General features: G+C 38.1%; 1 protein-coding gene across 3 annotated transcripts in view; it reads right to left on the reverse strand.

Moving 5' to 3' along the window:
• UNC5D (unc-5 netrin receptor D) overlaps window positions 1-16,080 on the reverse strand; it is a 171,095-nt gene that overhangs the window by 61,686 nt on the left and 93,329 nt on the right. For all 3 annotated transcript variants that reach the window (XM_052806397.1, XM_052806400.1, XM_052806396.1), the window contains exon 4: window positions 14,815-14,918. In XM_052806397.1, coding sequence (XP_052662357.1) covers window positions 14,815-14,918 — 104 coding nt within the window. The remainder of the gene's footprint in view (window positions 1-14,814; window positions 14,919-16,080) is intronic.

The raw sequence follows: 16,080 nt of genomic DNA on the forward strand, positions 1-16,080 counted from the left end.
ATCGTTAATGCAGTCTGGTTTACTTCAGGCAAGCTATGCCCAGGAGATGTTTTTGTCCTGGTTAGCAGCAATGCTCTCCCAGAACCTGCACTCAGTCTAGAACTGACCCCTAGCAGATTGTTCCTTCTCTCACTCAATCCTCCCTGCAGTTCTTAACACACCTTCCTTCTTTTGCTCCAACACAAACTGTACCATACGTCCCTGACATCTTGAATGACTTTAGCTAGAAAAAAACCCAAAACCAATTCTAAGAGAAGCTTTCTCTGTAGCTTTGAAGACATCGTATCTCCTTCCTGCCTGTTTCTGAATGCATAAAATAGGGAAGGTTTGAGAAATGCTCTGCCATGCTTCTCTGTCCCAATGACCCTTGCATCTTTTCCTTTCACAGTAGCCCACTCCCTGAGCAAAAGATACCGTGTTTCTGAATTCTAGTTGCCCGTGTGATGTTGTCAGGTCTTTGTAAAAGTATGTAAATAAACCAACTATCAGAGGATAATACAGCCCTCTACCAAATAGATTTGATCCTTCTGCTCACAAACCTTTCCTTTCAGCATTCAAGTTCAGAAGTTTGAATCCCACTGAAAAAGGGAATAAAAGCAGCTGCACATGAAAGTATTGTGCAGAAGTGCTATATGCTCTTCACAGACTCAGAAATACAGCAGGTTTGTTGTATTATAAAGTTAGAAGTTTCAGGAAAAGACTGTCAAACATGCTGAAGATCTAACCTCCAGGAATCAGGAACAGAAAAAACAAACAAGACCTCTAGGCACTAAAACAGCACTAGTAAATAACCACAACAGTCATTCCTCCTGCTGACCAGAACAACAGGCCAGTATTGATAAAGCCTCCAACTATCTTGTTCGGTCAAAACATACACCACAGTAAAGTTTCCAAATCCTTGTAGGACTCTTTCACACAATTACCTTTATTATTTATAATTATAAACATAACGATAAAGTCTTATCCTTTCATGTTCAAGCATTCAAAATTAAGAACATTCTGAAAATAGTACCAGAAAAATACATGCCACTGCAATACAGTATGTCAAAAAAAGAAAAGCCCCAAAGCTTTATAAACGGTCTTTATAAAAAGGAATTATCTATTCAGGGGAACTACATAGTTATCTCACTCCACTCCCCCACCCCCCCCCATTTTAGCAATCTAATTCAGAAGTGTTTGCTCCAGCATTTCTGTTTCACGACCTCGGTACCTCCTGGGTGTACCGATTTACTTAGAATAAGTCAAATCTCAGAAGGAAAACAAACATTTTTTTCTACTGGAGGAAAACATAGTACACTGTTCACTTGCTTGCATGAAATTCAGCACGTATACTCATTTTGGAGAAAACGTCCAAGGATTTTTTTCAAATAAAGGGTATATGTGCAGAGCCTAAGATGCTTCCAATAGCTGCAAAATGTACAAAATCAGCAAAAGAGGCACCTGGAGATATCACTAAGGAGACAAGAAGAGAGCTGACAAATGCCATCGTTTCAAATAATTGGTACAGTAAAAAAAAGGGGCACGGGTGAAAAATGAAGTGACAGATTTAACGCATTCAAACAGCGCAATGGCAGAATAACGAAGAGACGAGAATAATCTCAAACTGCATATTAGGATGACAGAAGGTAACAAACACAGTGTAAGTGTTCTTCCTCTCTCTAGTGGCTGGTCTAAATGGGAATGAAAAGGCTGTCGCAGCTTCTAGCTAAAGGAATCGCTCTCTACTCAACTTGGTGGAGTTCTGCATACTCATGGTAAAATACCTGAGTTCAAACCATGCTAAATACCTCTGAGCTTGATTTCCAAGATAAGTCATAGAATACGCTTACCTGGAACTTAATCATCTTTTCACTAAATGATAAACATATCAGAAGCAGGGTTTCCACAACACTGGTATATTGGGTATGTCTTCTGGCCAGTAGATGTACCAGTGATGAACGACTGGTCCAGTCAGATAGACTGTATCTTAGGCACAGGTGTGAAAACTAAATTTAGGTGACAGCTGTGTTACAGAATGAGAACAACTGTTGATCTAACACACAGAGACTCCAAATACATAGGCTAGTTTTATGCAGATCTTATACAATCTATGACTCCGAGATTGCTCGCATATAATGTGGTGTATTTTGTATACGAGGCTATGGAGATTGGCAGGTCTTTTGTGATGAGCTTGAACAATAGGCAGCAACACTGAATACATGAAAAATGCTCAGGGCATCCCTACAAGAAGCCATTTAGAAATTCCTCATGACTCAAATACTCAAAAGGCATTATTTTATCTGCCCATGTCACTTTGTTAACACTACAGTATAAGACAGTCAAAGTCTTAAAACACATTACTATATGCAGAGGCTCAATAGCCAGCTACATGTGACTCATGCAGCACACCTGGCTGACCTTGTTTGCTCATTCAAGTATGTTTTAAAAGAGATATTTGTTTGCTAGTCAGCTGTCCACAGTAGAAACAAGGACAAACATAGGAAAAAAGCGTTGCATTACCAACACGGGCTCTCCATAAAATTTCAGGGTTGCCAATGTCCAAAAAAGAGCATCCCAAATATATCCAGTTCAATGTTAATAGCTTGGCAATAAATTTTTTAAAAAATGTGATTGTAATGAAGCAAAAAAACCCCAACAAACTCACCATTAACCTAAGTTGCACAACCAGATATCCCAATTTTTGTAACCTGTTGTGTTGCCCTGGAAAGCGTACAGCTAACAAAACCCACTAAAATGTCTGTAAGATATTTAAAAGATGACCAGTTCTATGCAAAACTATGTCCTTTTTATTCCCCACTTACACAGAGTAACTGTGAAACCTAAGGCTTTTTCTTTTAGCATGTTGAGCAACAGCATTTAAATGGTTTTTACAAGCACTGATAATCACAAGCCTTTTTTGCCTTTGAAATCTGTTTTGTTTGAACATCTACAGTGTATTACTCCAGGCTCTGTACTGTGTGTATTACAACTGCTGTTGTAATACCTAACCCGTGATCTAGGCTGAGTTAAAAAAAAAAAAAAAAAAAAAAAAAAGTTCAGGGCATTGAAGATGAAGTACTTCAGGAAGACAGAAAGGTAACACTGAAGCAGATGTTCCTCTCAAAGAAGACAGGTGATGAAGGGCAAGGAATGAATACTAGATTTGACCAAAGATGAAACAGCATATAAAATAAACTAAATCTTGATTCTGGTTTTGTGTTGTCCATGCTTCTATAAAGCAGTCACAGTCTTAAACAAAAAGGCTTTAATTGAGCAGATGTTTCATAGAAAAAAGAGGCCTTATATACTATTAGATTGTTGTGTTCTGAACACAGTCAGTCCAGACCAGCATGTCATGTATTATCCATAATAACTGCCCATTTCTCAGTCTTTGGTAGATGTGAAAGTATGAAAAATGAAAGTTATGAAGTTGCTCTTAAAAGCAGCTAAAAATCTGAACTGAACAGGGCACATTTGTGTGTCTGCAACAGAAATAGCAGGATACTAAAACGCAGAGCAAATAAAACTGGAGAAGAAATTACTAGAATAATTGAGCAATTATGAGTAAGCTGCCACATGGTTTCAGTAGAACAGAATCAACATTTAAAGGTTGTTCTGTTTCTTTTGGTAGGGTATGTTGAGAACTGATAAACAGAGATTAAAGGGAAGGTAATTTGATACTTCTAAAATCTGTAAGGACTCTTCAACAGAATTTTATGTTCTAAGTGGGTTCAAAACTGCTTTGTCCACACACGCAGCCACTCAGTTTCATTAGCCCAGTAACTGCTGCTTTAATCTGTGGTAGTTTTCACTATATGTACAGTGTTGGATAGCATCTAATAAAAATACCTGAATTTCTTCGGATTCTTGGAGGAGCTACAGAAAAAAAGCAGTAGTGATGTACAGACCTGGAAGAAATACCTATTTTGCCCAGCTAAATGAATAATTGGTCCTCAGTCTGCAAGCGGTGCTGTAGTTAACAGAACCTTCACTCCCCAAAGACAGACATAGACAATTAAGTCTATGAAAAATCATGATCTGTTCAATGATTCACGCAATGTGGCTTGACTCTGGAAATGTATCTGTGTAGCAACTTCCAAAGCGATATGTGTACTTCATAATTCTTTACTACTTTATGCCAAAACTGATCTTACATACAATTCTATATGGAAAACTCTCATAAGTTAGATATTTGTGCAGTTCTTAATATCTCCAGAAGATTATGTGGGAGATATATATAAACTGTCATTAAAATGTTGCTTTCTAGAATAGGGAATTTTTTTTTTCCCCTGAAATGCCAGTATTTTAAAGGTATAATTCATAAACAGCAACACCATAGAGTATACATACCAATTCAATCAGAATTTTAAGATCTTGTATTAGTCAGCTGGCTGTCACCCAAACAACCTGAAGGTTACATATGCCCTACCGTAAGTGTAGCACCTCAGAAGACCTTATTAATCATTTTAATATTTTTATATCTTAGAAGTCTGACCTGCTAACCATCATAACATAGCACAGACTATTTCAAGGTGAATGTATCTGTTTAGAGACATTAACAATTAGCATTAAACATGGATTTGTAGTATGACCAATTTCTTTTCCAAAAACAATACTCGTCATTAACAGTTTGGAGTAACGCTTCAGTAGTAGGCTGAAGATCTGAAGTGTAAGACAACATTCCCTCCCGCAGAGCCGGGGGTGCTTTAGAGACCTCAGAGTGTTAATGGCATATGTGCTACCAACCAACTACAGAGAAACAGTCAGGGGTTCTGAAACGTTGAAACCTACTTTTCATTACTAGCAGTAAGAGTTAAGAATTTGCATAATTCCTTCACAAAGCAAAAGGAATTTATTTCACTGTTCCAAATGCAGTGTCATCTAATTTTGTCATGTCTAAGTTAACTATTAAATTTTTTACAGCTTCCCATAACTTCATGATTTTAAAAATGTGAATGTTGGCTGCAGTGGTTGCTTAAAAGTAAAACCAGTCTATAGGAAGAGCTTACATGTAGATAAATAATAATGCCCGAGCTTCGTCTTGAAAGTGAAATGTCTTCAGTGAAAAATGAAACACATTTATTGTATTTGTAACCAATATACCTTAAAAGTAAAGGAAATATTGATATTCCAGACACAAGACCCAAGATCTATAACTAACTGTATAAAATGCATGCTGTTTGCATTTAGTAATCATACTGTTTTCTATAACTAGAAACAAGATTCACTGAAGACTATAATTCACCAGCCTTTTTTGCCATAGTGTTTTACTACAATACCATTATCCTGCCATATTACATTTTACTGTATGTGTACAAGTCCCATAAATACACAAGCCTATGTAAAATAGGCAGCAATGACTCTCACTACTTTTGGAATACTTGCAGCTTTTGAATTTTATGTGGGTTTCACATTTTGTTGATGTGTTTGCAATGGAATATGTACTGCCCAGAAGAGAAATTATTTTACATTTCCATTAAAAGCTATAGCAGTAAATAAACCATTGGAACTCATGCAGATATTCACTGGAACATCTACAGCAGTCCATTAAAATGTCAAAATCTGTGTTAAACATTTGAAAAAGTAGCACTGGATAGAGCACATTTAAAACTTAAATATATGCATATATTAAATGATAAAGATATTTTAGAGTATTCCACAAACCTCTGCAGAGCACTCAACACAAGTTTACACTCATCAGTAATAGTTTAGCACAACAGCTGCCCTTTTATTACAAAAAAAAAGCCAACAACCAAAATCAGACAGTAGATGTAGAAAGTGCTGCAAGTTGCTACTAATGCTCAAATATGAGCTATTCAGAGATTTAGTCTCAGAGAGTATCAATTTATAATAAAAGGGATTTAGAATAAATTTTAAGGTCAACTTCTGCTCAGGTTTGCACCTCATGCATCACAATGGACTTCAATGCTGTTACCCATCAGGCATTTCCAGTTGGGAACTGGCTCCCCTGAGCTAATACTGTATTCAACACAAAACCGCAGGTCTCACATTAAGCACTGCAGCATTGTTCTAGTAAAGATAAGCAGAGTCTAGTAAGCTAAAGATTTTTTTGTTTTGCTTTTATTTATTTGAAAGCCTGAGGTTTATAAACACTTATCTCTAATATCATGGTTTATATGGCACTTCAATACAAAGGGACTGACATTTCTAAGAAACAGTATAGATCTAAAGTAACTACCAACGATGATAGAATTTATTAAATTCACCACTGGCCAACTGTAGGCATTTCAGTGGCAGTTTTAGAAGGTGCTTCATTTTACAGGACTATCAGTTTCACGATCTTCTTCAAATTCAAGATATACAAAGTTCATGTTAAACCCAGGTCTCCAGAAGGTGATAGAAACTCCTTCTGATGGTTAATTTCAGTACAGAATATGGAAGCTTGCTATCCAATTAAAGAAACATTTAAAAACCTGATTACCAAGTCCACTGAAGTAAACAGGAACAACCTGTGACAGCTTGAGAAATTTAAAGCCCTTTTGTCCCTGATGGAAGAAAAAGTCAGTAGTAATATGCCTCCAACATACCACAACATCTGTCTAAAAAGATTACTAGCTACAAAAGCAAGCAAACACTTTTTTTTGCTCCTGTACCAAAAATAATTAATATTTTACTCTCTGAAGCACTAATAAGGTAGAGTATACAGAACAGAGATTATCCTAAACTTAATTAAATGGATATTGACTGAGTATTTTCCAGGTTACAGTTCAAGACTGGTTTGACAACAGTCACAGAGGGCAACATCATGACTATCAAGAACCAGACAGTAAGAAGGAATTACCGTCAGTGAACTAGAGAGGATGTTATAATTTATTCTGTTTGCTGACTCTGTCGCAAACCACCAGGATCTATTAGTCATATTGATTCCAGATGCTACACCTAAGCTGGTACAGAACTGCATTAAATGACAGAATCAAGTTGTCCACATTCTTCATTGTTTCACTTTGAAAGTAAGTGATTGTGTCACTGAGATGCAGTGACTCCAGTGCTCAGTATGTTCTTAAAATTAATAGAAAGAAAAATATCCTTTGGGAAGAGTACAGGAAAACACTAAGGTATGATTAGGGTTACCAACCTGCCAGCATTATGGATATAAAATCTTAGCACAGTTGCTTTATATAGTCAAGGTAATAGGTATGAACAGCACTGTATCATGTTAATGGCAGGACTGTAATACATAGAAAATAGCAGTACAACATGTATTTCTCAAGGATGAGGGCTTAATACCTATTTAGAAACTCGCAGCTTGCATCTCCATTGTTTTGCACTTTGTGTATCAATTTAAAGCTGAGATTTGTGAACAGAGGCTGGGTGACCTAGCCTGGCTGGCTGGCTGGCTTAGGGACCCGGACGTGTTTAAACATCTTTGTGAGCCTGCGTGCACAGGGTTACAGAATCATACATAATGTGGTAGCATCTAAAACTCTTTATCATCAGACTATACATGGCATCAAGTGCAAAATACCACTTTAGTCTCCTAGCCCTGCAATCTGAACCATGCAAATGCTGATTTATACCCATAGGGCCCCCCCCAGGGGAAGCCAGCTTTATGCTGAAGGTGAACAAAAGAAAAAGGACCTCAAAGAGTATATGCTTTAGAGAAGAATTATTTAAACGCAGAAGGAGGAAGGAGAAAGTAATAAACAGAATGAAGGAGAGACTGAAAATGCTAACACTTGGCATATACACAAAGAGCAGCAACTTGTCTAATGCAGCAAAAAGGAGGATCCGTTCTTTATGTCTTCCCTCTCACCCCAAAAAAAGAAGAGTTTCAAGAAACTGAAGAGAACATAGACTAGAGAAAAACTATTTAAAGAGAGACTAAAAGGTCAGCTGAGAAGATAAGGAAAGAATATACCAGGAAAGTCACTTGAGAAAATGTATAGAAGCAACAAAAGGTCTTCTTCTATATAGTACTCTATAAAATGGAGCACTGCCTAAAAACCATCAGAATTACACAAACAGAAAGCAAAATCAATCTATACCAGTTGTTGACTGAACCACACGCTGAAGCTCTGACTTCAGCGTATTACTACTTACATGATCCCAAGATGGACTGCACAACAGCCTTTTGATACACCTTTTTCCAGGATTGGGATGAATGAAAAGAAAATGCCTGGGAATGTAGGAAGCAGGGGTGGGGAAGTGAACAGAGAGACTACCAAATTCCATCAGGCACTACGCAACGTGTTCTCTCTTTTTTAAAACAGGCAAAGCTATGCCTCATTTGCTCCAGCCAGTCTTCAGTTCACATTTTTAAGGCTGAACTGTAGCCATTTATAAGCCACACACAGGACTTAAGAGCCTGGCTAAAGCTGAATGCCAAGTATATTTTATGTGAGGCTACAGGTTAAGGATATGCTCTAAAAGTCACCTAAAACCAGTGTAATACTTCCTTGGTGCGAGACAAAGGAGTGCACCGTGAATAACTGCTGTGTCTTCCTAGGAATAATGCGAAGCAATAAACTAAACTTACACAACAACAATAAACAAGTGCAAAACACATATACAGAAAACACAGCACTGTGCACTGGGAAAAAAATAATAAAACCCAAGTACAAGAAGCATTTTACCTCAATAACTGATGCACTTTTAATAGCAGCTGAGGCTAGTCATACATGGGGCTGGCTGCCCGCTAGGAAAGAATCTGCAGATATATCTGATGTAATTTAAGAGATTAATTGATGGGCTATCTGAGCTCACGGAGCCTGGCACGTAGCCCTGCACTAGCCTAAGGTGCCACAATGACTGAATAAGCATGTAGTACCTCAGCTAAGGTAAGCTGCTCTGCACCAGACCCTGTATTTGTTTAAGCTGCCATAAAGGTGGTTTCTTTCTAGTAACAGACATTTGTGTGTGAAGGAAGGCTCCCAGCAAGTCAGACTAGCAGATAATACAGCTCGAAGAAATGCATCGTGTATTATGTCACTGTCAAATAACATTGCTTTTAAGAATGTCTTTTTAATAGAGAGAAGCCATTCTTCCCTTCGCACATTTCTTCAGAATGTTCCCAAAAGAACAAGCTGTACATAATGAGCAAGGTTAGTCTTGTGAAGAGATGCAGATAATCACCAGTAGCAAGGCTAAAGATGTTGCTCTGGCAAACTCAACATTCAACTCCACATTTTCTGAGAGGAAAACTCAGCCCTCCCTTTCCTCTCATTTTCATCATGCCAATGAAAATCAGAAATACTTCCTCTGATACACGTGGAGTGAAACAGTCTGAGCAATACAAGCCCAAGGTACCCTCCTAGCAGCCTAACAAAAATGACCAGCAGACAAGGATTCATCAGAGAGTTTAGCTGATTCCTATACTATACCACAACGGCCTCATCGCATGCAGTCCAAGCTAAATGAGGCCTCTGTTGCGCACAATTAATAAACATATCTATGGGGAGAATCTGTTGTGGGATTGAAAGCCAGAACTGTCTCTTCCCTGGGCCAACTCTGCATCAATAGTGAAAGAAATGGCTCTGGTCCCATCAAGCCTGTGCCAGCAGAGACTCTGTTATATTTAAATCAACATTTGCTACAGCAGGGGATTATCAGATGCTCCACTTAAATGCTGGATTTTCTTTTTTATTTTGATGTTTAACTCAAAAGACTGAATTTATTTGGGTTGGGTGCTGATGCCTGCAAGCACAGCTGCTCACCAGCTCTGTTTTACTTGCCATGTGAATGCATGAGAAGAGAATTTAAAACCTTTTTCCAGTCTGCCTAGTGTTAGGATTTGGTTTTTCGTACTCTCTTACTGCTGTGGCAATGCAGCCAGAATGCCCCAAACCCTCAGCAACCTCCCAAAGCAGAGACGTGAAGAATTTTCTCATGTTCCCTTCTCCACAGAGGCAAACTCCGGAGATGGGAAACCTGCTAACAAAGGCTGCAGACACAGAAATACAGGGTGGGCTACAGAGTGATTGAAGACAGCTGACCTAGACCTGCATATAAACTGAAAGGCAGCACATTCTAGGAGCAGAGCTGTGGTACTCAAGAGACGGTATGTGGTTATTACCATGTTCAGAGGTAGGTGCCTGTCCTGCCCATACAGAATCCAAAATGGTTCAGTAATTTGCTAAGGCTGTCTAAACTATTCAAAAGGGTAAACCAATAGGTAATAGCTCAGTTACTCGGTTTTCTTGTCTGCCGTTGCCAAATGAGGTTTTATTAGTAGTAAAATCAGGCACATTCCAAGTATTTCATGCACAAGAGATGGACTTAGGCTCCATGAAGAGTGTAAGCAAATTCTTGGAAAGAGAATGCAGATTTAGAGCGATGCTCCTTTATGTCTTTTGCTTAAGACCTAGCTGACACAAGCAACTGAAATTTGCTGCTAAATGAATCAAGACAGTACAGTGCATTTCAAAGCAGCATTAAAATCAGTGCTTGCCTCAGCAGGATTTGGTGCTCCTGATTCATGCCTGTATAACATTAAAGCTGAATTAGAATACTGCCATTCTTTATTTGTAATCCTCCTTGATTGTTTGCTTTCACTAATGTGTTATTCAGCTTAAAGACTATTTACTAAAACTGAACTGTATGAGCATGCAGAGCATTAACAATGTCACATGAGCTTCCATTATTTGTAAATTAATTTATACAAGCCAAGTTTTAAGCAATATACAGTTTAGATACATTTAAACTATGGATCCAAACCTTTAATCCATTTTCTCTTAACTCCTTTTCTACATATTGTGTGCGGAAATTAACACATATAAGCAAACTTAATCTGGGTATTTTCATTGCTACTGGTGATGAGATATGGAAGCCTTACTCATTCTGGAACAGATGGTAGAAACAGAAATTTCTCCCAACAAAACTAAACTTGATCTAGAGGAATTCTCTCTAGAGAACCTCTCTGAGGTTTGGTCTTGATCGCTGTACGATCTCTGTGTCATCCCTGCTGTCCCACCCCCCAAAATAAATAAATAAATAAAAGGATTAGTACTGAGAGGCACCACTGGCAAAAATGCTGACTGTGATGACAGCTCAGGAATTCTCAGATGTGGACCCCTAATGCTGCTACTCGGTTAAACGCTTTTTCCTGCACAAAAGCACAGTGAGGGGTTGCCACTGATGGCACATAATGGCATAAATATGCCTGGGAAATGCTGATACATTTAGTAACAAGTACATCTGCCTACCAAGAACTGCTGAGATCCACTCACTCAGTTTTAAACAAGGAAACATTAGCAGCAGCTAAAATCACTTAGGTGAAAATATTTGAGGAGTGACTAGAAATGTAGAAAGGAATAGTGGGAAAGAAAGGCTCTCCCTCCTGGTAATTCCGAGGCAACTATGATGTCAGCCATCGCTAAAAAAGATCCCTGCTTTCCACTTCTTATAGGACTAATGACAGGATTTTTCAGGTTAAGCTAGATCAAGAACATTTACTTTTAATGCTTCTAAGATTTAAGAAATCTTCAGCACCTCTAAGCTGCAGAAAAACAAGTCCAGAGATTAAGATTTATATTCTTGATAATGGGGCAGGCTCACATAAATAATTGAGCTGAATTTAAATTTCATTCCAGTTGTAAAGTGTCTGCCTCTTATTGAGCTGCATTGCATGATTAGAGGTTTGACTGTATCAGTCATTCATAGCCACTGTCAGAAATAAATCGCTAGATTAACTCGTGACTATGGCAAGCACAGGAAATGTGTGCTCTTTGGAAAAATAATGTTCCTGAACTTCTGCACTTGATGGAATAATCAAAATCTTCCCAAGGGATTCAGGCAGATATTGGCAGGGTAACATGAAAGGGACTGGAGTCTCCTATCCATTTTGTTTTCAGTTTGCATTTCCAGGTCCATGCATAGTATGGATTTAACAAACAAACAAACAAACAACAACAATGCCACAATTAGCATCTATTTTGCATCTAATGAAACAGAAGACGAGCTTCTTTGTCCGTAGTTATTTCAAGCCTTATGTTTTCATCTAGGGCTTCCTCCAAACACAAATGAAACAAATTCTTGGATCAGAACCATAGATTTGTTGCCAGCACTGGGTTTTGAAACCTTCTACACTTCTCAGTACTCACATAACAATTATTGAGCAAGACTTACTAGCCATCTCAGTTATTTTTCATCCACATGTTTAACAGGGCAGGTCATCTTTAACTTGAAAATACCAAAAGAGTTTATAACCTCAAGCTTACTGCCATTAAGACCAGAGCCATTACTTATTTGAATCTGGTACCCAGTTTCTAAAGACACTGAATTATTTCCAGTAGACTGTTTACCTTGGTGAGCACAGAATTAGCCTTGCATCCTGAGCCTTCATGTGAAATTTTATTGTCCAAAGCAAATATGACCTGTTAAGATTTACAGGCTTTATTAGCAGCAATAACAATTTTACAATCAACATCAGTAAATCAGGGTTTATTGAGAACTCTACAATTTTTATCTGCAGAAAGCAATTAAAATGTCAGTTTTTCATTAGATATAATTCCTAACTTTTATGAAAGACAAATATCCTGTTTAATTGTTGAGTGTAAAGCAGTGTAGTTCAAATAATTCTAAAATTCTCAGTAAAATTCAAGTAGTGTTGACTGAGAATCACCGTTTTTTCCCAAATGCCTGAATTCCAAAGATAGCATTTTTTGATATTTAACTATACAGAAATTGGAAAACAGTCAGTTCAGCAAACCATACTTGTTGGGTAGAAGTGTACCTATTGTAATTTGTTTCTTTTGGTCTCATAGAAAACACATAGATTTTATATAGTTTTTCGCTTGAAAACTTTCTGCTCACCTTTAAATGCTGTCTTTTTAGAATTAGTAACAAAACCAAACTGATATACATGGTAGCATACTCTTCAGACTATGAAAACAGTCAACGTAGAAAAACGTACTATAATCTTCTAAGAAAGTTACTAGCATCCTTATCACATTAAAGAACATGACTTCAGTGAACGTACAGTTTAATGCAAGGCACAAGGATTACTTGAGCCTACAAAGTTTTGAGAAGTATATTAGACAACTGAACAAGGGGTGGGGGGGGGAAGGTGGTGAAAGCACTGGACAAGGCAGAGTTCCTCCATGAAAACTGGGCTGCCAGCTCCCAAGGCTGACACACACTGCCAGGACTGCAGGTCAGATATATTTCCACAGCTAAGAAAGATGTTTTGCAGTCAAGTAGTGGACACATCATGCTTCATTTCACTTTGTAACTGCTTGTTTCCAGCCTTTTTCCTGTAACTCTGCACTTGATTTTGGGCACTTTATTATTAAACATTCACTTGTTTTACTATAAAGTCTGTCTAGTTTTGTGGAACAAAGGGAACCAGGGTGAAAGGAATAAGCATAGTGGAAATTTTTTAGCACAGAGATAGCAAATTTATCTGAGACAGGATACACTGGCAATCTCGACAGATATGCATTCAGAAAACTTGGTTTAGCAGTGCACATTGTCTGAGAGAAAAATGTCACTGAGGTTACCAACTGGTGGCTTTGGGGAACCTCTGCAGGCAGTGATTACCATCCCTTCTGCAGAGAGTACAGGCAATGAATCCCTCACAGACCAAGATGTTTAGGCAGTTACACCTTTGGAAGTTTGTTTTGTCTACAAAATAGGTATGTTTACCAGAATACACATTTAAATAATTTTGGCAATTCTCTGTAATGCAGTATCCATTTTTCTAGTACCACTAAACATGACTAAAAACAACACACAGCTGAGAAGAATGTAGTAGCAGAAATTTGAATGACACAGTAATGCATATTAGATGCCTAGATACAAATCCATCTACTCACCATTCTTATTTCTAACTCATTTTCCTTTTGGTCTTTAACACTTCTACCTGATTTTCAGTGTCTTTTGCACCCCAGTTTGCTGCATTTCTCCTCTATTTTCAATGGCATCTGCTCAACATGCTTCTCTCCTTAACTAAGAGGATGCATGTTTCCTTGGAGTTTATTTTTCCTTGCTGCTTTTGTTCCTTCAATTAGAACATACCACAGCAATAGTGGAGATAAGGGCCAAAATAACTTCTGAGTGATACTATTTGTCTTATTCATCAAAGGATGCTAAAGAACACACTGCAGAGTGTGCAATTAGAAATACAGCACAGTGTTACTGGGGCTGTTCCACAGCTGCAGCCGTATGGCTGAGCCTACACTGCAGCCTGAACGTGGTGACTGTAGCTCACCCAGGTACACAAGAGATTTAAACTGCTGATCTCAGTCTTGCCATGGCAGCACTGGCTCAAGACTACCACCACCAGTCTGTTTTTTGATAGGTAAGAACAGTGTGATGCCATGCTAGCTTCCACCATCAGATTCTTTTTTTTTTAATGTCTCCCTAGCAGATTTTTAAACACAACCCACTTAGAACATCTTCCTCCAAGAATAGTCTGGCTATTATCATTTTAAGGCATCCCCATTAGTTTCCTGTTAAGATTCAACTCTCTTGACAAAAAGCATGTTTAAATCTAAACAAAAACCCCCCAAATTATTATTTGCAGCAGATTTTCTCTCTCCAGCAACAATTTATCATAATATTTTTAGGGTTTTTTTTCTTTGTTTTATTTTTCAATGAGAACAGTAATTTCTGAGAAAGTAAGTAACAATCTGTTTTCAGTTTGTAAGCATAAAACTTGAAAATTGTATCAAAGCTAGGATTTTTTCAGCAAATGTTCCTGAATTCTGGTAAAAAGCCATACTTTTTAAAAACTTACATAATCAAAAAAATACATATTTAAAGCAGTCTGTGAGAGAAGAACACTGTAACCAACGCTGGAAGCCCCTTTTGCTTCTCTCATTTCTCACCAGCCCAGGAGGCATCAGCCACCAGCAGTGGCACTGCACAAAGCCTCACCTCAGCTGCAGGGACTCCCTCAGGTGGCCGACAGTGGAGAACGATCATCCCTTCGATAGGAACCTCCTTCCCTTGTGGGTCTTGCTCAAAGTTTTTCCGTAAATCTGCAAAGTTTAATGCAATAATTCATTATACCTCCAAAAGCCATTCCTCCCCAAACAATACTAAGTAGGCTGCAGAAGTGAGCAACAATACCGCATTGCCATATTCTTCTCTTAAGTGTGGGTATAAAGCAATGGACAACTGAGAGTTACTAATTCTTCCCTAGATGAGAGGCAAAGAGATCCTATCATCTTTAGTTTGTGTCCATCTCTCCACCTTTAAGGAACAATCTGTGTGTGACTACAGAGACAATCAATTTTAGAAGCCCCAAACTCCGTGGTTCCAGTTGTGCATTCAATCTCTCAAGCCGTTGCCCTTCCACAACACGAGAATTAAATGCAAGAACAACAACGTGGTATTGTTAGGGTGCTGTTAGAACCAATTGAATGAATCCAAGACTAGGTGAGTAATTTTCCTAGTACATGCTACTTCAGATGAGTGCCAGGATATTTTATAAAATGTTCTAAGCTAGGTGTTTTGTTTAGATCGCCTACATACTGCAAGCTGTAGGAAAAGAAGGAAAGGACTGAGAGTGATTCCGCACATTCCAAACTGGCTGATTACAAGATTGTTTCATTTCAGATACAATGGCCCAGCTAGTAATTCAGGGAAAGGAACAGGGCATATTGTCTCAAGAGTCGCACTGATGTGGCTGCAGCACTACTACGTACAAGTGTCTGGGTAAACCAGAACAGACACAAAGGAAACGTGTATCCAGTGGCATTAACCTAACCCAGACATGCCCATCGATATGTAAAGTTTTGCTTGCTGTGAAAGGAAAACAAAACGGAATGAATGTTACTTACTACATGTGCTTTGAGAGTTAGGATGTTTCCATTAGACAGACTCATTTTCTTCAAACAGTGTCTCAGATTCCACAGCGTGGATTTACTGATTTAATTTTCTCATTGCTTACACTTCATGAAATACACCCCCTTAAACAGCAGAGGCTCTGAATCAGTTACACTTTAATATATTTTATAAAATACTTTAAGACTTAATTTAGCAAGCTGATCACTAGAGAAAGATGCACGCAGTGCATGTATTCTCCTTTTTATGATTCTTTGTTAATGTTGATTTTTTTTTCCCCACAGATAACCAATATGTTCTCCAGTACTCTATTTAAAAAGTCATTCGTTAACAGTTAGGCTGCAGTTCTGCCTA

The sequence above is a fragment of the Harpia harpyja genome, chromosome 13 (assembly GCF_026419915.1).
Source record: "Harpia harpyja isolate bHarHar1 chromosome 13, bHarHar1 primary haplotype, whole genome shotgun sequence".
Taxonomy (NCBI): Eukaryota; Metazoa; Chordata; class Aves; order Accipitriformes; family Accipitridae; genus Harpia; species Harpia harpyja.